The following is a 27,441-nucleotide window of genomic DNA, read 5'->3' as shown; positions in this document are numbered from 1 at the left end:
AATAACAATATTGTACAAAATTGTTAACCAAACATCTTGCAGCAGCTTTATCAGGGATCAAGGGGTTTTACTCTTCCATGCCAATACATGTACTCCATAAAGCTAGTTGTGGTTAATAACAAGAGTGAACTTATAATCAACTCATCAATACACAACCACAGCACTAGATGAAGAAAGAGTTTCCATATATATTATGCATTACTCTCTAGTATTCAGAATAGAGTTTTATAATATAGTGCAACAGCTGTAACAGGGTGAACATCAGGCAGGAAATTTAAAACTGCCAAACGTTCAGAAGGAAAGCAATAGAGTATGTCATCAGCCACTGGTTCTACAATTTACCAGAATACTTCGATTCAGCAATTTACTTTCTGCCTATGTCAAATATCATTTTATGTAGGTACTGACTTCGCCAGTGTGTGGGATGTTGCCAAACTATTCATTCAAATTAATACAAAGGTAGAGAATATCAAAATGAATATATTTAGTTGTGGTGCATGTGACCCTGACCACAATTTCTGATGCTAGGGATGATTTATACAGAAGTTAGCTCCCCATGCTGATTACAGTGGTGGCATTCACAGGAACTGCTCGAATGTGCGACCACTGGCCTGTTTGCGTGCAGTATGTCATCTGACTGTCGAGTGTCATGCCTGGTTCAAGATTCCTGTCACATCCACAGTGGAACTGAGAATGACGACAATTGTGGTGACGAGGTCTTCTACTGTTTCCACAACGTTTTTTTTTCACCAGTGGCTTCGTACTCCCCCTCCCCGAGGAAGAAATCCAGACACATGAGGTCAGGCAACCTGAGTGCCTAGGCCTTAGGAAGACCTCAGCCAATCCATCAATCCCCGAAGGTAGTTCTCAGATGAGTCCTCACAGCAGTGCCGAAAAGGGCCGGTGCCTAATCTTGCTGGAACTACATCCTTTGTCTAATGTCAAAAGGTCCATCCTCCAGCAGTTCTGGCAATGCACGTTCCACGAAGATGTACCTCCTTCCCTTGAGGTGGAATGTCAGAATTTATGGTGCGATTGACCTATTGGCGAGAATGCAAGACCGCACACTAACACCGAATCACTGTCAAAGAATGTGAGGTCGAGTACCTCATAGATTCACGTATGCTCAAATGTGTGAATAGTGTACACGGAGTAGTTTTGAATGTCAGTACAGATTCCCAGTCAGCAGCATCATCACAACAATTGGTGTCAGCACCACTCACAAAATGTTCCCTGACATACAAGTTAATTTTGGAGACCGTATGTTCCTTATCGAAATATATTTATTTTGGTGTTCTGCATCACCTGTATTAATTTGAACAAATAGTTTGAGAACAGCCTGTGTAGACATCTGATAGTGGTCTGTGTGAAGCTATACCAATGCATTGTTTGGGGATTAACACAAAAACAGCAGCTGATTAGTATAGAAGGATAAGAATTGACAATATCCAAAGCAGCTATTTTTCTGTTTTATGTATGATGTGTCCCAGAAGGAATAGTCATCAGTCAGGGAAATGCCAGGTACCAGGTACGATCATTCCCTGAATACTGAGCATTCCTCCTTTACATATTGTGTGGTTAATACTTTTTGACTGTTCTATCAACTGAGACATTGAAACATACATTTTAAAAAAATTGAAAAAATTTCTGCTTATTAACACCATTTGAAAACACTTGAAAAAGATAGAAACAGTGATACAAAGGTTATTTATGTTGCCACTGACTCTTTTTGCAAAAGTATCTCAGAAATGTGCTGAAATGGCACCATTCTACAGCTCAATCAATATGACAACAAATGTAACCTCTGTGAGGTATGACAATGTATGGTTTGCAGGACTGGCCTCTACAGCAAGTTTCATGGTGCCTTGTTTTACGGCATGAACCTGTAGTTAATTTGGAGTCTTCAGGCCTGGTCGATCATGACATCTCAGTCAGAGAAAGTATTCTGAAGAAAGCCAAGAAGTGTATGGTACTATATTTTATGATCACATTTTGGAGGGATATTGAACAGTAATTCACAAGTAGAGAATGTCGTCAAAGATTGAAGCAACTGTGGGAGTTGAAGTTTTATTCAAATCCTGTGCTGTTATATTATTACTGTAGTTCAGTAATACCTTTCGACAAAGGGTATGATAAACTGACAGTGCAATTTTAACTCATTGTGCTTAATGAACGTCACCAAACTGATCGTCAAATGTAGAAGTAACTTCAGGTGTACCCCAGGGAAGTGTGTTGGGACTCTTGCTGTTCATATTGTATATTGATAACCTTGTGGACAATATTAATGGTAGTCTCAGACTTTTTGCAGATGATGCAGTTATTTTTAATGAAGGACTGTCTGAAAAAAGCTGCATAAATATTCGGATATTGATAAGATTTGAAAACGCTGCAAAATTTGGCAATTTGCATAAAATGATCAGAAATGTGAAATTGTGCACTTTACAAAGTGAAAAAAGGTAGTGTCCTGTGACTATAATATTAATGAAAACACTTTGTTAGAGATATGAAATGGAATGATCACACAGCCCCAGTTGCGGTAAAGTAGGTGGTACACTTTGGTTTATTCATAGGATATAGGGGAAGTGCAATCAGTCTACTAAGGAGACTGCTTACAAATCACTCATGTGTCTGGTTCTAGAATATTGATCAAGTATGTGGAACCACTACCAAACAAGACCAACAGGGGATATTGAACATATACAGAGAAGGACAGCAGGAATGGTTACAGGTTTGCTTGATCCATGGGAGAGAGTCACAGAGATATTGAAGGAACTGAGATGGCAGACTCTTGAAGACAGATGTAAACTATCCCGAGAAAGCCTACTAACAAAGTTTCAAAAACCGGCATTAAATAATGACTCTAGGAATATACTAAAAACCCTGAGTATTGCTCACATAGGGACTGTAAGAACAAGACTAGAATAATTACAGTACACTCAAAGGCATCCAAATGATCATTTTTTTCACATTCCATACACGAATGGAACAGGAAGGAATCCTAATAACTAGTTCAGACATACCCTCTGCCATGCACTTTGTGGTGGTTTGCAGATAGTATCGATGTAGATATAGATGCTAATGTTGAAACAATTTGTCATCAACAAGGAGCGTAGTACTTATCGATGAACCTCACAAAGGCAAGGCAGTCAGAATTGATGGCTATTGTGTTGTAAACAGCGCCATTATGGGCTCTTATGGCAGTCTTCATCAGATCTCATTGATTGTTTGTTTGTTTCCATTAAAGGAATAACTTAAACATACACACATATTAAGTAGGTTTCCTACGTCTCTACTGATACTCTTGGGCACATGTGATACAATACATGATGCAGCGTTCAATATGATGCAGAAACAACCTGCATTGGAGGAGCACATAGAAAAGTATTTGAAGCAATGTAACTGCTTCACACTGTGATGACAGCGATATGGCACCATGTATTTCTGTTGTAATGTCTGGAGCAGCAGAGAGTGCTCTTTAATACATGCAACTGTGTTGTATGATACCAATTTCAAGTCATCAGATGTGCCTCAGGATGGGCGAGGTGAGAGATGTTTTATGTAAATGCAGCAAAGGCACATCTGTCTATCTGTGCAGCTTCTCAGTAAAACTCTTACCTTTTGCATAAAAAAATAACTGTTTTTTGTTCGTGCCCTTACTGTGATACTTCACAAGTAAGTTAACCACGGGGCATATTTTCAAAAGCTTATAGCGAAGAATGTAGTCAGTGGCCATTTTACATGTGACATGTTTTGGATCATATGTTGCTGCATCCAAAATATAACTAACATATTGAAACTATTTTAATGGTGGAAGGAAAGCGATACCTCATTCCATCCTTGAGAAAATACTTGAGAATTATAGGAGATTGTCCACAATGAGTTTGGCATGTTTGCACCACATGCAAGGCTATTGCCACCTACTTTGGCCTGCTATGCGGAGTGTGGAACTGTCTTGTGTTTCTCTTTTTTGTGTGCTTCCAAGACTCACTGAAACCGGAAATGAAAAAACTTACTGAAATGAAGAGACATTGAGAACCATCAACTGATGATGCCTACTAGATGTTTTTTTGGTCTGTGCTCCCTGATTCCAGGAAACTTTGTGAAAGTTGCAAAAGAAAATATATGACAGCAAAATTCCTATTACTTCTGAACAAGCACTGGTTGGAGTCAAAAAGGACACTTCTGGATTTTCCTTATCATCATGGGCCTCTTCTATTTCTTCACACACATTGTCTGCCACTATGCAGAGTTTGCCACCCCCTGCTATACTATTGACGGTGACTACAAATTTAGCAGTGTTCGTTCTGAATACTTCTCAAGCTGACTTATACACTGCTTGGCAAATAAACAAAACAATTTAATTGGATAGATAAAATATCTACTCACCAAGCAGTGCCATCTACTTCTACATCTACATACATACTCCGCAATCCACCATACGGTGCGTGGCAGAGGGTACCTCGTACTACAACTAGCATCTTCTCTCCCTGATCCACTCCCAAACAGAATGAGGGAAAAATGACTGCCTATATGCCTCTGTACGAGCCCTAATATCTCTTTCTTATCTTTGTGGTCTTTCCACGAAATGTAAGTTGGCGGCAGTAAAATTGTACTGCAGTCAGCCTCAAATGCTGGTTCTCTAAATTTCCTCAGCAGCGATTCACGTAAAGAATGACTCCTTTCCTCTAGAGATCCCCACCTGAGTTCCTGAAGCATTTCCGTAACACTCGCCTGATGATCAAACCTACCAGTAACCAATCTAGCAGCCCGCCTCTGAATTGCTTCTATGTCCTCCCTCAATCCGACTTGATAGGGATCCCAAATGCTCGAGCAGTACTCAAGAATAGGTCGTATTAGTGTTTTATAAGCGGTCTCCTTTACAGATGAACCACATCTTCCCAAAATTCTACCAATGAACCGAAGACAACTATCCGCCTTCCCCACAACTGCCATTACATGCTTGTCCCACTTCATATCGCTCTGCAATGTTACGCTCAAATATTTGATCGACGTGACTGTCAAGCGCTACACCACTAATGGAGTATTCAAACATTACAGGATTCTTTTTCCTATTCATCTGCATTAATTTACATTTATCTATATTTAGAGTTAGCTGCCATTCTTTACACCAATCACAAATCCTGTCCAAGTCATCTTGCATCCTCCTACAGGCACTCAACGACGACACCTTCCCGTACACCACAGCATCATCAGCAAACAGCCCGCACATTGCTATCCACCCTATCCAAAAAATCATTTATGTAGATAGAAAACAACAGCAGACCTACCACACCTCCCTGGGGCACTCCAGATGATACCCTCACCTCCGATGAACACTCCAAACATAACAGATGGTTGTAATTGGTAAGCATTCAGAGCCAGTTGCTCCTTCTTCAGGCAGAAGGGTTGAAAGGGAAGGAATAGGGGTGAAGGAATAGGACTGGAGAGGTCTAGGACAAACGGTAGATTATGGGAAAGTCACCCAGAACCATGGATTGGGGAGACTTACTGCATGGGTTGAGAAGAAAGTAGTGTTGAGAAATAGCTGAAATAGTTAAAACTGAACAAAGCTGCGGACCCCTATGGTATCTTTATTGGATTTTATACTGAATTTGTGGCTGAGTTAGCCCCTCTTCTGACTATAATAACTTTGAACAAAAAAACCATGCCCAGTTCTTGGAAAAAGGCACAGATCACACACGTCTACAAGAAGGGTAGTGCAAGTGATCCACAAAAATACCATCCAGTATCCTTGACATTGATTTGTTGTAGAATCTTAGAACATGTTCTGAGCTCAAACATAATGTGGTATCTTCAACAGAATTACCTCCTCAGTGCCTACCAGCATGGATTTCGAAAATGTCAAGCATGTGAAACCTAACTCGCATTTCCCTCACATGACATACTGAAAGCTTTGGATCAAGTCAATCAGTATTTGTTGATTTCTGAAAAGCATTTGACTCAGTACTGCACCTATGCTTATTGTCAAAAGTATGATCATATGGGATCTCAAGTGAAATTTGTGACTGAATAGGGGACTTTTTGGCAGGGAGGACATATCATGTTATCTTAGATGGAGAGTCATCGTCAGATGTTGAAGTAACTTTGGAGTGTGCCCCCACGGAAGTGTGTTGGGACCCTTGCTGTTCATGTTGTATATTAATGACCTTGCAGACAATAATAATAATAAATTAGACCTTCTTGCAGATGTTGCAGTTATCTATAATGAGGTAGTATCTGAGAGAAGCTGCGTAAATATTCAGTCAGATCTTGATAAGATTTCAACATGGTACAGAGATGCAACTTGCTCTAAATGTTCAGAAATGCAAAATTTTGTAAATCATGAAACAAATAAAAAACATAGTATCCTATGACTAAAATATGAACGAGTCACTCTTGGAATTGGCCAATTTATACCAATACCTGAGTGTAACACTTTGTAGGGATATGAAGTGGAATGATCACATACGTTCAGTCGTGGGTGAAGCAGGTGGTAGAATGTTGGGGAAGTGCAATCAGCCTATGAAAGAGATTGCTTACAAATCACTAGTGCAACTGCTTCTAGAATATCGTGTGGGACCAGTGCCAGATAAGACTAACAGGGGATATTGAACGTTTACAGGGAAGGGGAGCATGAATGGTCAAAGATTTGTTTAATCTATGGGAGAGTGTCACACACATACTGAAGGAACTGAACTGGAAGACTCTTGAAGATAAATGTAAACTGTTCCGAGAAAGTCTATTAAGAATGTTTTGATAACCGCTTTAAATGATTATTCTAGGAATATAGTAAAACCCCCTATGTATCGCTCATTGAGGGATCATAAGGGTAAGATTATACAGTAATTACTGCATGTGCAGAGGCATTCAGTTAATCATTCTTCTTACACTCCATACATGAATGGAACACGAAGAAACCCTACAAACTGATACAAAGGGACATACCCTCTGCCATGCACTTCAAAGTGGTTTGCAGAGTATAGATGTAGATGTAGAAGTAGACTCATTCTGTAGAATTTCTGAGAGAGCTCACAAGAAACCACAGTTGAACTAACTCATATCATTGGTATTTATGCCAGTGTACATGTGCATCCAGTATTTCCTTATCCTTTTCAGTTTTTTCGAGCTTTGAATAATGATAAGCCCGATACATGCTCTTCAGAAGAGCTCATGATTGCAGCTGAAATTGAACCAGAGATGTCATTCGTGCAGTCACCTTGTTTGTCAGTTCACAAATCATATCTCTGATCAGTTGCATATTGTATCACACCAGTGAAACACGAGATATTGTGTCACATGACCTTTATTGTAATGTCTCGTGTTGCATATTTTATCTCCTGTATAGTTACACTATGTGATCAAAAGTATCCGGACCCCCCAAAACATACGTTTCTCGTATTAGGTGCATTGTGCTGCCACCTACTGCCAGGTACTCCACATCAGCGACCGCAGTAGCCATTGAGAGAGCAGAATGGGGTGCTCTGCAAAACTCATGGGCTTCGAACGTGGTCAGGTGATTGGATGTCACTTGTGTCATACGTCAGCACATGAGATTTCCACAATCCTAAACATCCCTAGGTCCACTGTTTCCGATGTGACAGTGAAGTGGAAACGTGAAGGGACACATACAGCGCAAAAACGTACAGGTGGACCTGTTGACTGACAGAGACCGCCAACAGTTGGAAAGGGCCATATTGTGTAATAGCGAGACATCTATCCAGACCATCATTCAGGAATTCCAAACTGCATCAGGATCCACTGCACATACTATGACAGTTAGGCGGGAGATGAGAAAACTTGAATTTTGGGGATGAACGGCTGCTCATAAGCCGCACATCATGCCGGTAAATGTCAAATGACGCCTCGCTTGGTGTAAGGAGCGTAAACATTGGACGACTGAACAATGGAAAAACGTTGCATGGAGTGACAAATCATGGTACACAATGTGGCGATCCGATGGCAGGGTGTGGGTATGGCGAATGCCCGGTGCATGTCATCTGCCAGTGTGTGGTGCCAAAAATTCAGAGGCAGTGGTGTTATGGTGTGGTCATGTTTCTTGTGGAGGGGGCTTGCACCCCTTGTTGTTTTGTGTGGCACTACCACAGCACAGACCTACATTGATGTTTTAAGCACCTTCTTGCTTCCCACTGTTGAAGAGCAATTCAGTGATGGCAATTGCATCTTTCAAAATGATTGAGCACATGTTCATAATGCACGGCCTGTGATGCAGTGGTTACACGATAACATCATCTCTATAATGGACTGGCCTGCACAGATACCTGACCTGAATCCTAATAGAACACCTTTGGGATGTTTTGGAATGCCGACTTCATGCCAGGCCTCACCGAATGACATTGATACCTCTCCTTAGTGCAGCACTCTGTGAAGAATGGGCTGCCGTTCTCCAAGAAACCTTCCATCACCTGATTGTACATATGCCTGCAGGAGTGGAAGCTGTCATCAAGGCTAAGGGTGGGCCAACACCATATTGAATTCCGGCATTACTGATGGAGGGCGCCACAAACTTGTATGTAATTTTCAGCAAGGTGTCCCAATGCAAGTGTATATGTGGGGAATGGAAATTGATAATAATAATTGATTGAATAACTGGAAAAATTGATTGGAAAGAATAGCTGAAAGAAAGTTTGAAGGTAATTAATGAATCACAATCCTGGGTGAACTTTTAACTGATACAAATATTAACAGACCTTCAATATCAATACATTCAAGGTCAATAAACATAATTTGTATTACATACTGCTTCACATTAATTCCATTGTTTAGTCGTGATTGTGACAATGTCAATGCAGGATCACTCCTCGAGGTATTGTGTCAGTTCTTCTTCTCTGCTCCAAACTTCTTGATGCAGGATCTTGGTGGCAAATGAAACAGTGAACAGATTGGAGTGGACGTCTTAAATGTGCTAACAAATTTTACTTTTCTTCTAACTTTTATGACACTTTTAGTGTACGGTTGAAATACATATATTTTAACAGTGCTGGCACGCCGAATCCAAGTATACGTCCATAAGCTACCACTTTCTGAAACCATAGTTGAAGACACATGAATTAATAAACTGAAGAGCGTATTTCTTTTTTTGTTTCATTTCTTTTTTTGTTTCATACAAGTGTATCAAAACATTATCCTTGCCACAAAGCAACTCATTAATGTATCTTTGTCGGTGTCTACAACCCATTCAGTTTACATATAGCGTACATATAAGAAAAGGAAAGAGTGAAAAAATAATATGATTCAGCATACTCCTCGCTGTGTCTGTATCATAATATGAGGGTTGGAACTTTAATAGTGGCAACTATTTATTTACAGGTCATACAAAATAGATATGTGTTTCAAAGTTTTACTGACCTTCAGAGTAGTCACCAGCATTGTGCATAACCCGTTGCCAGCGATGTGGAAGTCGTAGGATACTTTTAGCAGTGCCATTTGTGTTGACAGTTTGACTGGCGTGGTCTATTGCCCAATTTGTAGCAGTTCGAAAGTGAATGCTGTGAAGTGTTTCCTTCAGTTTAGAAATCGAGCTGAACTCACAAGGGCTTGAGTCAGGGGAGTGCAGTAGGTGGTATAGCTCTTAGCAGCCCCATCATTTAAACAAATCAGTAACAGCTTGCACTGTACGTGCTTGAGCATTGTCCTGTAAAATGATGGTCAGGTCCTGAAGAAAGTGTCATCACTTCTGTCTCTAAGCTGGTCATAGGTTGTGTTCCAAAAATGAATGCCACAGAGGTAGAAATGATGACACATGGTATGCAGGACCTGACCATCATTTTGCAGGGCAATGTTCAAGCACGTACAATGCAAACTGTTACTGATTTGTTTGACTGATGGGGCTGCTAAGTGCTATACCACCTATTGGACTCCCCAGACTTAAGCCCTCGTAAGTTCAACTATTTTTAAACTGAAGAAAACACTTCACGGCATTCGCTTGAGAACTGCTACAAATTCGTCGGGCAATAGACCGCGCCGCTTGAACTATCAACACAACTGGCGCTGCTAAGAGTATCCTACGACTTCCACATCGCTGGCATGGGTTATACTCAATGCTGGTGACTACTCTGAAGGTCAGTAAAACTTTAAAACATGTATCTATTTTGTACGACCTGTAAATAAATAGTTGCCACTATTAAAGTTCCAGTCTTTGCAAGTAGGCCCCAGAGGAAATACGGTTCACCCTAGTAGTGCAGGCCTCTCTTCTTGCTGCATACAATGCTGTAGCCTAACATGAGAGTCCCATTTAATGTTGTCTACACTGCCATAACCTATTTCAGCTACCTTGTCCATTAATTTCATCACATTTCTCAGATACTTTCGTGAAAAGCTTCAACGCCAACGTTACCAAACATTGCATCACTATACATGCATTTTCAGGTGTTTTTCAATGCAACTAATAAAGGTATACCATTCCATTAACATAATTACATTTTTTCTGTGTACTACTATTTGCGGAAAACCACATTTTGATATCTACAACTGTTCACAAAATAAGAGCAGTGTTACATTTTATTCAACTGAACGTGTATAAAGCAAACTAGAGGTAATTCTGATAACTATTAGTGTGGATAACGTTACTCATTGTTTGTTGTTATTATACTTTGCAGAAAGCAAAAGATGTATAAAGTGCAGTTATCTCCGACCACACTGTTTGTTGGTTTTGGAGCCGAACAACCCATACCACGTAGGTTTACCAGTCGTTGGACAACTAAGCCTTTTTCTTTCTGTGCGAAGAAATATCTTGAACAGCTTGGTGTAGCAAGTGTACTAATTCTTAATCAGGAATTGAGCAGGTGCCATTCTTAACTTGAATGTGACAGAGCACAACAAGCTCACAACGCCAGCTTTAGTTCTAAAATAAGGTTTTACTGGCATTTTATCAGAGTATTTGGATCAGGTGCTAGTTTTTAACGATGGATCGAAACAAGGCAGCAGTGTCGGGAGTTCTGTTATCTTCTCATATTTTGTGATCAACCTCCACCTACTGGGCCACTGCTCAGGGTTCTGTGCAGAGCAGTGAGCACCAAGACAGCACTGGAGTATGTGACTTTTCTCAGTGGAGGGAAGTTTCTTGCCTGCACTGACTCTTTTAGTGCTTTTCAGGCTATTCAGTAAATCTTTCCAGCAAATGGCATAGTTCAGAAGGGTGCAGGGCACTACCTACTTCTTGCACAGGCAGAAGAGAGAGGCAGCCTTCTGCTGGGTAGAGAAAGCTGACGCTTCAACTTTATTTCGCCCTACAGGCTATTGTGTAACAGTGTATGGAATATTACGGTTGATGGTAAAAGGTAGACTCACAATAAGCGCTGAGTTGACCTCCATAAGCTACATAGTGAGTTGCAGTAAATGAAACTTCCCACCTTAAAGAGGTGCCGGGCTTAACAAACATGGTGGTGGACTTTAACAAGAAATGTCTGCAGTCACTTTCTCTAGCACAACTGGAGGCAACTTGTTTACCTCACATCTTTTAAAGATGTCCCCTGGCCATTGGCCTGCTTGGTTTCTTCTTCGTTGGTCATGAATTCTTCACCTTGAAAACCACCTCAGATTAACACAACATTGCACAAGAAGGTCATCTGAGACAATTGTTTAACAAACTGCTGTGTCTTTAAATGAGATCAGATTTTAAATACAAATTCATGTACTGTTGTTGTTGTGGTCTTCAGTCCTAGGACTGGTTTGATGCAGCTGTCTATGCTACATGCTACTTCATCTCCCAGTACATACTGCAGCCTACATCCTTCTGAATCTGCTTAATGTATTCATCTCTGGGTCTCCCTCTACGATTTTTACCCTCCAATACTAAATTGATGGTCCCTTGATGCCTCAGAACATGTCGTACCAATTGATCCCTTCTTCTAGTCAAGTTGTGCCACAAACTCCTCCCCAGTTCTATTAAATACCTCCTCATTAGTTATGTTATCTACCCATCTAATCTTCAGCATTCTTCTGTAGCACCACATTTTGAAAGCTTCTATTCTCTTCTTGTCCAAACTACTTATCGTCCATGTTTCGCTTCCATACATGGCTACACTCCATACAAATACTTTCAGAAATGACTTCCTGACACTTAAATCTATACTTGATGTTAACAAATGTCTCTTCTTCATAAATTCTTTTCTTGCCATTGCCAGTCTACATTTTATATCCTCTCTACTTCGACCATCATCACTTATTTTGCTCCCCAAATAGCGAAACTCCTTTACTACTTTAAGTGTCTCATTTCCTAATCTAATTCCCTCAGCATCACCCGAGTTAACTCGACTACATTCCTTTATCCTTATTTTGCTTGTGTTGATGTTCATCTTATATCCTCCTTTCAAGACACTGTCCATTCCATTCAACTGCTCTTCCAAGTCCTTTGCTGTCTCTTGACAGAATTACAATGTCATCGGCGAACCTCAAAGTTTTAATTTCTTCTCCATGGATTTTAATACCTACTCCGAATTTTTCTTTTGTTTCCTTTACTGCTTGCTCAATATACAGATTGAATAACATCGGGGAGAGGCTACAACCCTGTCTCACTCCCTTCCCAACCACTGCTTCCCTTTCATGCCCCTCGACTCTTATAACTGCCACCTGGTTTCCGTACAAATTGTAAATTGCCTTTCCCTCCCTGTATTTTACCCCAGCCACCTTCAGAATTTGAAAGGGGGTATTCCAGTCAACATTGTCAAAAGTTTTCTCTAAATCTACAAATGCTAGAAACCGATTGTTGACCAGTAATGAGATATAGCAGTTCAGCGCCTGCCCTCTCATGGTTCACTAGTGATTGGTGTATCATTTCGATCAATAAGCACTGATAGTAACTAAAATTTGTAATTATCATTTCCTGATGAACCGAGTGATATTGAATTATTATTAACAAGTTCTCAGTGCAAGTAGTGTCGTCAGCATAGCTGGAGCTGTATATCAGTATTTAAACAGTAAATATAAAGAATACGAGATTCATTTCTTGGTGCCCAGCATTGTAGGTGAAACCACACGTCTCTCTCTGTTCCAGTACGATGTGGCTCTCACTCACCTGGCCATACTCACACTATGTGACAATCTGGTGCATGACTTGACGAGTCTGCCCTTTGATCTGATCTACCGTTAGCCTCCTGTAGAAAAATCTTTCTATACTGTGCATCAAAATATAGCAGTAAAATGTGATAAAAGATGGGCAGTGATGTGGCATAAACACCACATAGGATGACAAAGTGGATGTCCGCTGAGGGAACAGGAATGGCTGGAAATGGCCAATAACCAACAAGCTGCAGTCGGTCAATCCAACTATTTTTCCATAGTGCACTTCCTTTCAAACTCACTCACCTTCGTATTGCCCAGTACCCAACACGCGTGCATATCTCTTGCAGCAGTAAGCCCCACTGGAATGATGTGTTGGCAGTGTCACACTTACAGTGAACTTTGTCTTAACATCCTGTGTGTTGTATGCTTATAGGAGAGAAGCCTACGGTCAGCCAAGGAACTCAGCTTCATTTTAGACAATGACAAAAGAATGGTACAATAGCTGCTGACATTTTGTTTGGCATCAGAACTCTTCCACACTTTCATTGAATGGAGTTTTTAATGTGTTTTTTAGTGACTGTATCATCTGTTTAGTTTCCAAATCAAACAGCCTTGTTACCGCCTTCTATCATGTTATTACTATTTTAACATGGGACAGTGGTATGACTAGAACTATTGGAACTTGGATGTAACATCTTTTATTGCTGTGGCTATTGTAATATGGCCTTTATTTTCCATTTTGAGGGGAGATGGGTGCATGCCATTTCCACTATGCCAACACAATGTAAATTTTCAAGGTATTTAGGTACAGCTTCTGAACAAATTAGTAAATGTAAGTGACAAACTAGTGAAGATAGAACCTTGAAACTTGGAAAGAAGATAGAATAGTTAAAAAAATGAATCTTCTTTTTTAGCCTGAATCAAAAGAAATACCCTTACAAAGCCAAATGTGCATTTTTTCTTTTCTTGCAACATCTGCAGAAAATTTCAAGTTTCTGTGACACACAGTCCTGGTAAACCCATAGGACAAAAAATGTAGTTTTGACAAAACTTATTTAAAATTTTATTTGTGTATTATTTACAAGTTTTTGTAACAGCTGTTACAGTTACTATTTTCTTGTACCTTCTTATTGTAGGCATCTTCTCTTCTTTTATTCCTGCATTTTCTTTGTTCTCTCACCTCTTTTGTGCAACTGAATGCAGCTATGTCTGAATTACAAAGTCTTGAAAAATTGATGTTTTGTAATGACAATCTTGTGCTTAAACCTGCACTGACTCCTTGTCTCTCCAGTACTTCCGTCTTTCTTAATATTCCATCATTAAAACATAAAGCAGCATCTAATACACCAAATTTTAAAATTTCATAGTTTGGATATAAGATTCCAAATTATGGAGTTCAAACTTTCATTGAGATTTTGAGTTTTACTATGTTGGTACTTCGTGAGTAGATCTTTACTAGCAAGGTCCTTAAATAGAGGTTTTTTTTTGTGTTCATAACTGCTAGTGGTAAGGAGTGTTTATGCTTATAATTTTCACAAGAACATAATGCCCCTCTATATTTGCACAACCTACAGGACCGCTTGGGCAAAGCCTCTGTTGTCGGTCATCACACTCAGTACCTCATGGAAAAAAATTACCAATACAGCTCTTCTTGTAGCTTCCTTCTTATGGCTAAGCTGTAATAAGTTTGCAACTTTTCTATTTCAGAATTTGTGAGACGTCCTTTTCCTCCAGATTTTTTCCAAGTAAACAAGAGGAACATATCTTCATGTGCATTGAAAAACAGTGTTCAATTGTCACCTAAGTTACAGGCTGGGAAACCTGCGAAGTATAAATCGAAGATGCTTGAATCACATGGAGACAGCACAAAGTCATATTGTTGTAAAATTGTCAATATTTTGAAAGATAATCGTCAGATTTGCATGAAACAATGTTCATTTCACAAAGAAAACAGCAGAGCATTTGAAATGACAAAACAAGTAATTTCGATTTTTTTTAGCCTGTTTAGTGCATATCACTCTGTAACAAGTGTATTACCCATTCACCAGTATCACAATCTTATGAAGCCGTTTTGTGCCCAACAGTTTTAAATTCAGCCAGCCATCATCCTTTGCAGTGCTTGCTTGTACCTGTTACTTCATAACTTGCCTTGTTGCACATCTGTGAATTTTCACCTTCAAAATGGCATTTCCAGAACATGTGTGAATGAATTGCTCAATTTATGTTTCGTGTCCAAGTTATTGGTGCATATCACGATGGGTGACTGTTGAAGCTGCCTTTCAAAATTTGTGCTGACTGATAGTTTCAGTTTACTCAGAAGTGAATTGTAAAAATAAACCTCCTTTGACATAATGACTACTAGAGGTTAGTGTTCTGCTAACCATGTGAAAATTTGTCTCATATCTTATATCATTTGACAATAAATTTATGTATTCCTATTTTAAATTTAGCATCTTTTCACACTAACATAGTTGATTGAATGCCATGTGTGACAAAGACAATAAGAATAGTAAAATTAATAATCAAAATGAGATACAGTAAAGAGAAATACCAAAACGTAATTAAGTACTGGAGTTGATGGAAATGCAGACATAACATTTTCTTGGGTATCTCAACTGAATGAAAGAGGATATGCCAAGAAAACAAATTTTCCTGTATTTCTGGAAAAATGTGTCATTGATATTCTGATCAGACACATTAAAAAAGAAACAGAACGAACCAATGTTCCTAGTTTCATTTTTTTGCTATTCTGTGCGAATCTGGCATTAGTGTGTTAGGTTCCACCACTTTGTAAGACCTAATAGCAAACATGAACCCAAAATGAACTAACCTTAAAGTAAGAGTACTGAGGTATAGAACTATTATCTTTAACTTACATATACCAGATTATAAGTTATTGCAGTAGTTCACATGAGAGTTTTGGCTGTCTACATTTACCCTCAGGAACTTACTTTCTTAGAAGGCTCTGTCATTCTAATCTTGAAAGCAGACTTAATAATTATAGAGCTTATAAATCTCTCATTTTGTTGCTTGTAATAAAAATCAATTCCAGTTGAACTGCACAAGATCCAGTATATATCAGCATTACCAGGGACGTATGTGTTGATATAGCAGTAGGAGATAAATGGGACCTGTTTAATATAACTGAGGAGCAATAGCTTTTTCCAAAGTATCAGCATATATGATTATTTTAGCACATTAAATTTATACTCTGCATACTAGTAAAGCTCCATAAATGTTATAGTGAGACTCAAATACTAAAATAGTGTTCATTTTGGTTTTAATCTTTGCTCCTTATTTGTTGGTGTGCAAAAGGCTCTTATCACATCTGCAGAGGTTACCTTTCATGATGAGTTCTGTGGAACATTACAGAGGAATGAATGAATGATTCAATTTGTTTGTTTTGTTGGATTCTCATATCGAGTAATAAGGAGTGATCTATAAATATTCAGCTTTTTTTTAATCCCCAATGACTGATTTTGGTTAGCAGAGTGGATGTGAATAGTGGACGTGAAGTGTAAAACATATTACTTTATGAAAACTATCATACATGTCATTAATATAATACAAGAGTTGAGTTATTATTGCACATGCCTCCGTACAGGTTTTTACAGTGGCCTGTTTGTGCTCTAAATATACTCCACATCTTAATTAACTGGACGATTGATGTAAGATGCTTTGGCATGTCAAATTTAAAACCAGTGTATACAATATGTTCAAAGTTAAAAACAGTATGTACAAAATGTTTTGCCAAACACATCTGTCCCGTATTACACATCACAGTTACATCACTGATGCAAGAGCCCCGCTGAACCGACACGCAGCTGAAGACACTAGAGAACATATTGACATTTAGTGTCACTAGAGGTCACTTGTGTATTCATGTCATCATAAAATAAAATATAAATATATCTAAAAACAAAGATGATGAGACTTACCAAACAAAAGCGCTGGCAGGTCGATAGACACACAAACAAACACAAACATACACACAAAATTCAAGCTTTCACAACAAACGGTTGCTTCATCAGGAAAGAGGGAAGGAGAGGGAAAGACGAAAGGATGTGGGTTTTAAGGGAGAGGGTAAGGAGTCATTCCAGTCCCGGGAGCGGAAAGACTTACCTTAGGGGGAAAAAAGGAAAGGTATACACTCGCGCGCACACACACACACACACACACACACACACACACACACACACACACACACACACATCCATCCGCACATACACAGACACAAGCAGACATGTCTGTAAGATTCGTTGGCATGTCAAATTTAAAACCAGTGTATACAATATGTTCAAAGTTAAAAACAGCATGTACAAAATGTTTTGCCAAGCACATATCTGCTTGTGTCTGTGTATGTGCGGATGGATACGTGTGTGTGTGCGCGCGAGTGTGTACCTGTCCTTTTTTCCCCCTAAGGTAAGTCTTTCCGCTCCCGGGATTGGAATGACTCCTTACCCTCTCCCTTAAAACCCACATCCTTTCGTCTTCCCCTCTCCTTCCCTCTCTCCTGATGAAACAACCATTTGTTGTGAAAGCTTGAATTTTGTGTGTATGTTTGTGTTTGTTTGTGTGACTATCGACCTGCCAGCGCTTTTGTTTGGTAAGTCTCATCATCTTTGTTTTTAGATATATTTTTCCCACGTGGAATGTTTCCCTCTATTATATTCAATACAAATATAAATATATAAATTTAATAAAAATGTGGTAACTGGTATACAATTATAATTTTTTTCTGTAGCAGGTAGAAGCAAAAGTATTTTCTAAAAACAGAAGGTGGTACATAATCGTGTGGAGGTAAAACAGTAAGTCAAAAAAGACAACATGTCATTAAGATTACAACCTAACTCATATTTCAGAATCCTACCTAACTACAACGTCAGATATGAGACAAAATAATCACACAGTAACATTTATTGACTATGTGGTTGCACTGTGGGAAACTAGTTGATGATGAGATTGCAAAGTATAGAGCCCCATATGTAGCTTATTACGTGGGTGATGAAGAGACAATCCTTCAGCAAGTGATTTTAACATCACTGTCCCCAACACACACCTGCCATAGCAAACAAGTCACAGATGGTCATCTGTGCAGCAACACCTGCTAGATGTACCACACAATATGCAGCTCAAGGCCTATGTATGATTTTGGACTCTCAGCAACTGTTACAAGGCAAAACATTAAAATCTCAAAATGAAAATAGTAATATGACAGCAACAACAAAGAACATTCACTAAACATTTTAGATAAACTAGGGATATAATCATAAGTATGAGGTGTAATTAGATTGTATATTGTTCATGGATATAAGTGCAGACAAATCTACAATGTAGGTACATAGAGGTCGTGGCAAAATATGTAAATAGCCCATTCATGATACAGCTTAAGACAGGTGATGCAGCATGATGTTCAGCTGTGAGACGACATCAAATGTAAAGCTGGCTTATGCGTAGAACAATCATTTTGCTTTGTCCTATTTAATGGGTAGTTTTATTTAAAGTCTCACCACATGAAGACCATGAACTATGAGTCAGGTTGATTACTTAGCATTTCACATTACTTCAGAGCTGAACGTTATGCTGTTTCACGTGTCTTAAGCTGGATCATGAATGGGCTATTTATTTTGCTATGACCTCTATTTACCTACATCATAGATTTGTCCGGGCTTATATCCATGTCATACTTCTGCCTATAACCCAATTTTATGGATCTTTTTCGGCATCACTGCCATATTATTGTTTTGGTTTTGATCAAACAACGGAAAATCCAGGATGGAATGTAACAATATTATGAAAAGGAAAGTTGCCGCTTACCATATAGTGAGATGCTGAGTTGCAGGTAGACACCACACACCCACACACACAACTCACCCACACACACACACATGACTGCAGTCTCTGGCAACTGGACTCAGCATCTCTGCTGTATGGTGTGTAGCAACTTTCCTTTTCATAATACTGTTATTTTGGTTTGGAGATTTTTGTGTTTGCCATTTGTAATGGTTGTTGAGGGTCCAAAATAATATGTAGACCTTGGGCTATGTATCGTGCAGTGTATCTAGCGTGTGTTGTTGTGCAGATGACCTCCTGTGTTGTGTTTGAAGAATGTGCTGTGGACATAATGCTGAAATCACTTAATGAAGGATTGACTCTTTGTCACCTATGTAGTAAGCTACACATGAGACTCTATTCTGTGCAGTCGTGTTGTCAACTAGTTTTCCGCTGTCGAGCCATATTTTCAATAAATGTTACTGTGTGATTATTTTGTCTTATATCTGATTTTGTAGAAAGATTGGACACTGAAATACAACTTGGGTTGTAATCTTAACGAGATGTTTACTTATTCACCTAATTATTTTACCTCTATACAGTTACGCATCTCCTCCTGCTTTTAGAAAATATTTTAGCTTCTACCTGCCACAAAATAAAATATAACTGTATACCAGTTACCAAATTTTTATTAAATTTATATTTACAATTTACAATAATATTCACACGCAACTAGCATCTAGCAATACTAAATGTCAACATGTTCTCTAGTGACTTTTGCTGTGTGTCAGTTCAGCGGCGCTCTTGCATCAGTGATGTACTTCGTGATCTATAATATGGAAGGGATGCACCTGGCAAAATGTTTTGTGAATACTGGTTTTAACTATGAACATATTTTATATACTGGTTTTAAATTTGACATGCCAGTGCATCTTACATGAACTGTTCAGTTAATTAAGGTACAGTGTACATTTAGAGCACAAGTACACCAAATATATTAACCTGTACTGAGGTATGTGTAATAATAATTCAATCTATGTATTATGTTAATGACAGGTATTCTAGTTTTCATAATGTAATGTGTTTTACATTTTACATACACTATTCATAGATCACATGATGTTAACTCTGTTTACTAAAATCGTTCCTTTTTAAAGTTTTACAGATGTGATCTTGGCTGAGAAGTTGACTCTCTTCAAGTTGATGGTTTATTTTGGCCACTTGGGTAAATCAGATCCTATTAAGTTTGTGTAGATTATGTCTGTCAGCTGTAAGGCTGTTTCCATATAAATTATGAGCGTAATTCCGTTTCGTGTGAGTTTGCATGCATTTGTGACCACTGTCATCGAAGCAAAAATCTTCTGGGTTGTTTTGCCACATCATGTCCCTCTTAAAACTAGTTAATCAATACTCAATGTTTCAGCCCCTCTGTTTCTTCAGGACTCTTGTGGCACTCCCCAGTTGGCTGAACTCTTTCTAAGACCAGTGTCGCATTCAGTTATAAAAGGCTATATTCATGCAATTTGTCCAAACTTCAGAATGAGGAAAGGGAAAACATTATTTTAAAAATGTGACACTTATTTATGGCAGATTTCAGCCAGACAGGGACACCAGAAATCTTCCGAAGAAGATCCACATAGGGAATGGAATGTCAAGTACTGTCAAAGATTTTACATTTAGTGATTCAGTTTCACTTTATTCACACTTATGTTAAAAACTGACATTAAATCTTCTTTTGCAGGAACCTGGCACATCCAGTCAGCAGAGAGAGGCTGTAAATGTCTCTGAGAAGATGGAATGGACATCAACTGTTGGTTCCCCTTGCTTTAGATGTCGATCTAAACAATACACTAATTCAGAAGTACAGGCTACCGCGTCAGACGAGATCACTGTCTGTGAGGAGACTGACGAGGCTCGAAACGTCTCCGTTTCGCAGCAAAATGTCCGCAGGTCGGGTTGTCTTCCCGAAGGAAATAGTTCCACAACAGATGATATTATTATGTTGGAGGACACCTGTAAGTCAGTAAGTAGCATTATGGTAGAGAAGTCTGCTGATGGGCCAGGGTACATTTGTCACTTGGGAGGCAGTGTTTGTGACTTTGTGATGGAGCCAGTGGAACTCGAGACAGTGGCAGATCACAGTGGCTTGGAGAGAAGTGCAACCACTTCAGGTCTTGTTTCTGAAGGTGTCTGTGCTGAAGAAAATGTGCTACTCACATTAGAGGATCACAACCAGATGCCGAATAGTAGTGTGAGAGAGAAGAGTAAGCAAGTTTCAAAGCAGTCTTCCAAAGTGGTGAACTGCACAGCAAACAATGTGGTCTTACTGGAGGGGGACGGTAACCTACAAAATGACGTACCAGTGGAAGAAGATGGGTGCATGTCGGGAAGTCACGATGTGATAGATATTGGAGGAGATGAGCTGAATGAGATCCGCACAGATGCAGACATGGAGGATGACCGAGAACCAGAAGCGAACACAAATGTAGAACATATTAATGAAATAGACATCAGTATGGAGGAGCAGAAAGATGTGTGTGATAAGGTAAATGAGGGACAAACAGTTGAGACAAGTGTCGACGAAGGAGAGGTAACGACCTGTGAGGAGGAGGAGGACGTTCGAGGACATGTTGGTGTAACAGGTGATGAAGATTCAGAAAAAGCAATACATGGGTTGCATGATGAGGATTCAGATACTGACACGTACGAGCAAAAAGACGCAAACACAGGCACGAATGTGACTGCCAAGAGACAATCTCGTATAGTTTTTAAAATTAGAGCGAAGAAAAAGGTAGTTCCTTTAAAAATGATTCTGCCTGCCGGATGGAGCACAGATGTGGATTCTGATGTAAATGGTGATGGTGTTGGTGATGATGAAGATATTGCAAATGCAGATGAGAAGAGAGAAGCAGATTCTGATCTTGTAAATATTGATGATGCAGATGAAAATTCAAATGAGTGCGCAGGTAAAGGCAGTACAGCAAATGCAACTGCAGCCAAGAGGAGAGAAACAGATTCTGATCTGGCAAATATTGATGATGTAGAGGATAATTCAGATGAGTGCACTGTTGAAGGCAGTAAAACAAATGCATCTCCAGACAGAAAGAGGGATGCAACTTCTGGCCCAGTAAAAAATGTTAACCCAGAAATTAAAGCGAGTGAGCGAACAGTAAAAGGCAGGAAAACAAATGTGACTCCTACTAGGAAAAGAGAAGCAGCCTCTGATCTGGTAAATATTGACTCTGTAGAAGATAATGCTGATGGACACACAGTAAAACGCAGTAAAACAAATGAAACTGCTAGTAGGAAGAAGGATGCAACACCTGATCTGGTAAATATTGATGATGCAGGAGATAAAGCAAATGAAAGCACAGTAAAACTCAGTAAAACAATTGCAGGTAAGAAGAGAGATTCAGCTTCTGACCTGATCGATACTGACGATACAGAAGGTAATGCAAATGAAAGCACAGTAAAACGTAGTAAAACAGCTGCTGGTAACAAGAGAGATTCAACCTCCAATCTGGTGGATATAGATGATGCAGAAGTTGATGCAAATGAAAGCACAGTAAAATGCAGTAAAAAAACTGTGGATAAGAAGAGAGATTCAGCTTCTGACCTTGTGGACATTGACGATGTACAAGATAATTCAAATGAAAGCACAGTAAAATCCAGTAAAACAGATGCCGGTAAGAAGAGAGATTCAGCTTCTGATTTGGTGGATATTGACGATGCAGAAAGTAATGTAAATGAAAGCTCAGTAAACCACAGTAAAACAACTGCTGGTAAGAAGAGAGATTCAGCTTCTAACCTGGTGGATATTGACGATGCAGAAGGCAATACAAATGAATGCACAGTGAAATGCAGTAAAACGACTGCAAATGCTGATAAGAAGAAAGAGGGGGGTTCTGCTGTGGTGATTATTGACGGTAATGAAAATGAACGAACAGAAGTTCTCAGTAAAAGGAATCCAACTGGTAAGAGGAACAATGACGTAGCTTCCACTGTGGTAAATATTGACGATGTGGATGACAGTTCAGATGAGCAAAAGGATGTTATCAGTAAAAGGAATGCAACTAGTAAGAGGAACAGTGATATGGAATCCAATGTGGTAAATATTGATGATGTGGATGACAGTTCAGATGAGCAAAAGGATGTTCTCAGTAGAAGGAATGCAACTGGTAAGAGAAATAGTGATGCAGAATCTGATGTGGTAAACATTGAAGATGTGGACGATAATGCTGGCAAGTGCGAAGGAAGTCCCAAGAATGCGAATCCAGTGGCCCGGAAGGAGTCTGCTATATTTACAGATGTCATAGATGTCGACGAAGGAGACAGCGATGTTGAATTAGTAAGTATGTTTATGTAGATAAGCGTGATAATACATTTAAATAAACCAGTGAAATGATGTGTCCTGATTCTTAAACTGCCAACCCTGCAGTAATTCTAGTACTTAAAATTGGAATGGTAAATCTCTACCTACCACTGCCATATTACAACTCAATTCCTCCCCATCTTTTTTCACTTCCCTTCACTTACTTTCCTACCTTCCTACTTATCTCACTCACCTCTCCAATTTTAGCTATATTCACACCTCACCTTGCATTTTGTGTCTGCTACCCTCCTTTGTGTTGTTATCTTATTAGTTAATTAATCCTTCCTGCCTTGTTCCCCATTTTTCTGTGTCTCTGAGATCACTAGGCAACTACTCCTGTGTTTCGTCATCAGGAGAAACAAAACTGACATTCTACAGATCAGAGCATCGAATGTTACATCCCTTAATTGGGCAGGTAGGTTAGAAAATTTACAAAAGGAAATGAATAGATTTGAGTTAGATATAGTGGGAACTAATAGAGGCAGGAGGAACAAAACTTCAGAACAGCTGAATACAGGGTTATAAATGCATAATCAAATAGGGATAGGTTTAATAATGAATAAGAAAATAGAAATGCAGGTAAGCTATATGAACAGCATAGTGAATGCATTATCATATCCAAGATATACACAATGACCACATCCATCACAATAGTACAAGTTTATGTGCCAAGTAGCTCCAAAGCTGATGTAGAGATTGAAGGAATGCAACTGGTAAGAGGAACATTGACATGGATTCCAATGTGGTAAATATTGATGATGTGGATGACAGCTCAGATGAGCAAAAGATAAAAGAAATTATTCAGGTAGTAAAGGGACACAAAAATTTAATTGTGATTTTGGACTGGGATTCAACAATAGGAAAAAGGAAGATAAGATAAAATAGTAGGTGAATGTGGGCCTGTGGGAAAGGAATGAAAGAAGAAGCCACCGAGTGGGAAAGGAATGAAAGAGGAAGCCACCGAGCATAATTTAATCATCACTAACACTTGGTTTACAAATCATGAAAGAAGGGTGTATACCTGGAAGGGACCTGGGGATAGCGGAAGGTTTCAGATAGAGTATACAGGGTGTAACAAAAAGGTACGGCCAAACTTTCAGGAAACATTCCTCACACACAAATAAAGAAAAGATTTTATGTGAACATGTGTCCGGAAACGCTTAATTTCCATGTTAGAGCTCATTTTAGTTTTGTCAGTATGTACTGTACTTCCTCGATTCACCCCCAGTTGGCCCAATTGAAGGAAGGTAAAGTTGACTTCGGTGCTTGTGTTGACATGCGACTCATTGCTCTACAGTACTAGCATCAAGCACATCAGTATGTAGCATCAACAGGTTAGTGTTTATCACGAATGTGGTTTTGCAGTCAGTGCAATGTTTACAAATGCGGAGTTGGCAGATGCCCATTTGATGTACGGATTAGCACGGTGCAATAGCCGTGGCGCGGTACGTTTGTATCGAGACAAATTTCCAGAACGAAGGTGTCCCGACAGGAAGACGTTTGAAGCAATTGATCGGCATCTTAGGGAGCACGGAACATTCCAGCCTGTGACTCGCGACTGGGGAAGACCTAGAACGACGAGGACACCTGCAATGGACGAGGCAATTCTTCGTGCAGTTGATGATAACCCTAATGTCAGCATCAGAGAAGTTGCTGCTGTACAAGGCAACGTTGACCACGTCACTGTATGGAGAGTGCTATGGGAGAACCAGTTGTTTCCGTACCATGTACAGGGTGTGCAGGCACTATCAGCAGCTGATTGGCGTCCATGGGTACACTTTTGCGAATGGTTCATCCAACAATGTGTCAATCCTCATTTCAGTGCAAATGTTCTCTTTACGGACGAGGCTTCATTCCAACGTGATCAAATTGTAAATTTTCACAATTAACATGTGTGGACTGACGAGAATCTGCATGCAATTGTAAAATCACGTCATCAACACAGATTTTCTGTGAACGTTTGGCCAGGCATTGTTGGTGATGTCTCGATTGGGCCCCATGTTCTTCCACCTACGCTCAATGGAGCATGTTATCATGATTTCACACGGGATACTCTACCTGTGCTGCTAGAACGTGTGCCTTTACAAGTACGACACAACATGTGGTTCATGCACGATGGAGCTCCTGCACATTTCAGTCGAAGTGTTCGTACGCTTCTCAACAACAGATTCGGTGACCGATGGATTGGTAGAGGCAGACCAATTCCGTGGCCTCCATGCTCTCCTGACCTCAACCCTCTTGACTTTCATTTATGGGGGCATTTGAAAGCTCTTGTCTACGCAACCCCGGTACCAAATGTAGAGACTCTTCGTGCTCGTATTGTGGACGGCTGTGATACAATACGCCATTCTCCAGGGCTGCATCAGCGCATCAGGGATTCTATGTGACGGAGGGTGGATGCATGTACTCTCGCTAACGGAGAACATATTGAACATTTCCTGTAACAAAGTGTTTGAAATCAGGCTGGTACATTCTGTTGCTGTGTGTTTCCATTCCATGATTAATGTTATTTGAAGAGAAGTAATAAAATGAGCTCTAACATGGAAAGTAAGCTTTGCCGGACACATGTCCACATAACATATTTTCTTTCTTTGTGTGTGAGGAATGTTTCCTGAAAGTTTGGCCGTACCTTTTTGTGACACCCTGTATAATAGGAAGACAGAGATTTTGGACCAGATTTTAAACTGTAAAACACTTCCAGGGACAGATGTGGACTAAGACAACATTTTATTGGTTATGAATTGTAGATTAGGCAATGGTTGACTATAACAGGGGAAAGGAGAATACAGTAGAAGCCGAATGGATAGCTTTGAGAGATGAAATATAGGATCACATAGGTAAAATGATGAGACCTAGTAGAAATCCTTGGATAACAAAGATGTTGCTTTTAATTGATGAAAGGAGAAAATATAAAAACACAGGAAGTCTAGCAGGTGAAAGTGAATATAAAAGTCTAAAAACTTAAATTGACAGGAAATGCAAAATGACTAAGCAGGAATGTAAGAAGTTAGAAAATAAATACATGTCGTGTGACTAGGGCCGCCCGTCGGGTAGACCGTTTGCCAGGTGCAAGTCTTTTGATTTGTCGCCACTTTGGTGACTTGCGCATCGATTGGGATGACCCGTGGTCTAGGGGTAGCGTCTTTGATTCATAATCAAAACGTATTCGGTCTCGGGTTCGATCCCCGCCACTGCCTAAATTTTGATAAATAATCAGCATTGGCAGCCGAAGACTTCTGGCATAAGAAGTCAGCCTCATTCTGCCAACGGCCTTGTCAAAGAGGGCGGAGGAGCGGATAGAGGTTCAGGGCACTCTCTTGTCCTAGGAGTGGGAAATTGCCCCTAAAGGCGGAAGAATCAGCAATGACCAACGACATGAGGATGCAGAAGGCAATGGAAACCACTGCATTAAAAACACGTAACGTGTATCCACAGGACATGTGGCCTGTAATTGAAGAAGTGTCATGATGATCTCTCCATTGGCAAAAGATTCCGGAATAGTGCCCCATTCAGATCTCTGGGAGGGGACTGCCAAGGGGGAGGTTACCATGAGAAAAAGATTGAATAATCAACGAAAGGATAACATTCTACGAGTCGGGGCGTGGAATGTCAGAAACTTGAACGTGGTAGGGAAACTAGAAAATCTGAAAAGGGAAATGCAAAGGCTCAATCTAGATATAGTAGGGGTCAGTGAAGTGAAGTGGAAGGAAGACAAGGATTTCTGGTCAGATGAGTATCGGGTAATATCAACAGCAGCAGAAAATGGTATAACAGGTGTAGGATTCATTATGAATAGGAAGGTAGGGCAGAGGGTGTGTTACTGTGAACAGTTCAGTGACCGGGTTGTTCTAATCAGAATCGACAGCAGACCAACACCGACAACGATAGTTCAGGTATACATGCCGATGTTGCAAGCTGAAGATGAACAGATAGAGAAAGTGTATGAGGATATTGAAAGGGTAATGCAGTATGTAAAGGGCGACGAAAATCTAATAGTCATGGGCGACTGGAATGCAGTTGTAGGGGAAGGAGTAGAAGAAAAGGTTACAGGAGAATATGGGCTTGGGACAAGGAATGAAAGAGGAGAAAGACTAATTGAGTTCTGTAACAAGTTTCAGCTAGTAATAGTGAATACCCTGTTCAAGAATCACAAGAGGAGGAGGTATACTTGGAAAAGGCCGGGAGATACGGGAAGATTTCAATTAGATTACATCATGGTCGGACAGAGATTCTGAAATCAGATACTGGATTGTAAGGCGTACCCAGGAGCAGATATA

The 27,441-nt window shown here is 39.7% G+C and overlaps 1 protein-coding gene across 1 annotated transcript in view; it reads left to right on the top strand.

Moving 5' to 3' along the window:
• Positions 1-27,441, top strand: part of LOC124718720 — a 211,695-nt gene that overhangs the window by 49,032 nt on the left and 135,222 nt on the right. Inside the window, exon 3 of the mRNA XM_047244338.1 lies at positions 20,534-23,140. Within this exon, the coding sequence (XP_047100294.1) occupies positions 20,534-23,140 (2,607 nt within the window). The remainder of the gene's footprint in view (positions 1-20,533; positions 23,141-27,441) is intronic.

This window comes from Schistocerca piceifrons, chromosome 10, assembly GCF_021461385.2.
Source record: "Schistocerca piceifrons isolate TAMUIC-IGC-003096 chromosome 10, iqSchPice1.1, whole genome shotgun sequence".
NCBI classification, from domain to species: Eukaryota; Metazoa; Arthropoda; class Insecta; order Orthoptera; family Acrididae; genus Schistocerca; species Schistocerca piceifrons.
The sequence above is the reverse complement of the archived record's forward strand: the minus strand, read 5'-3'. Positions and strand labels throughout refer to the sequence as shown.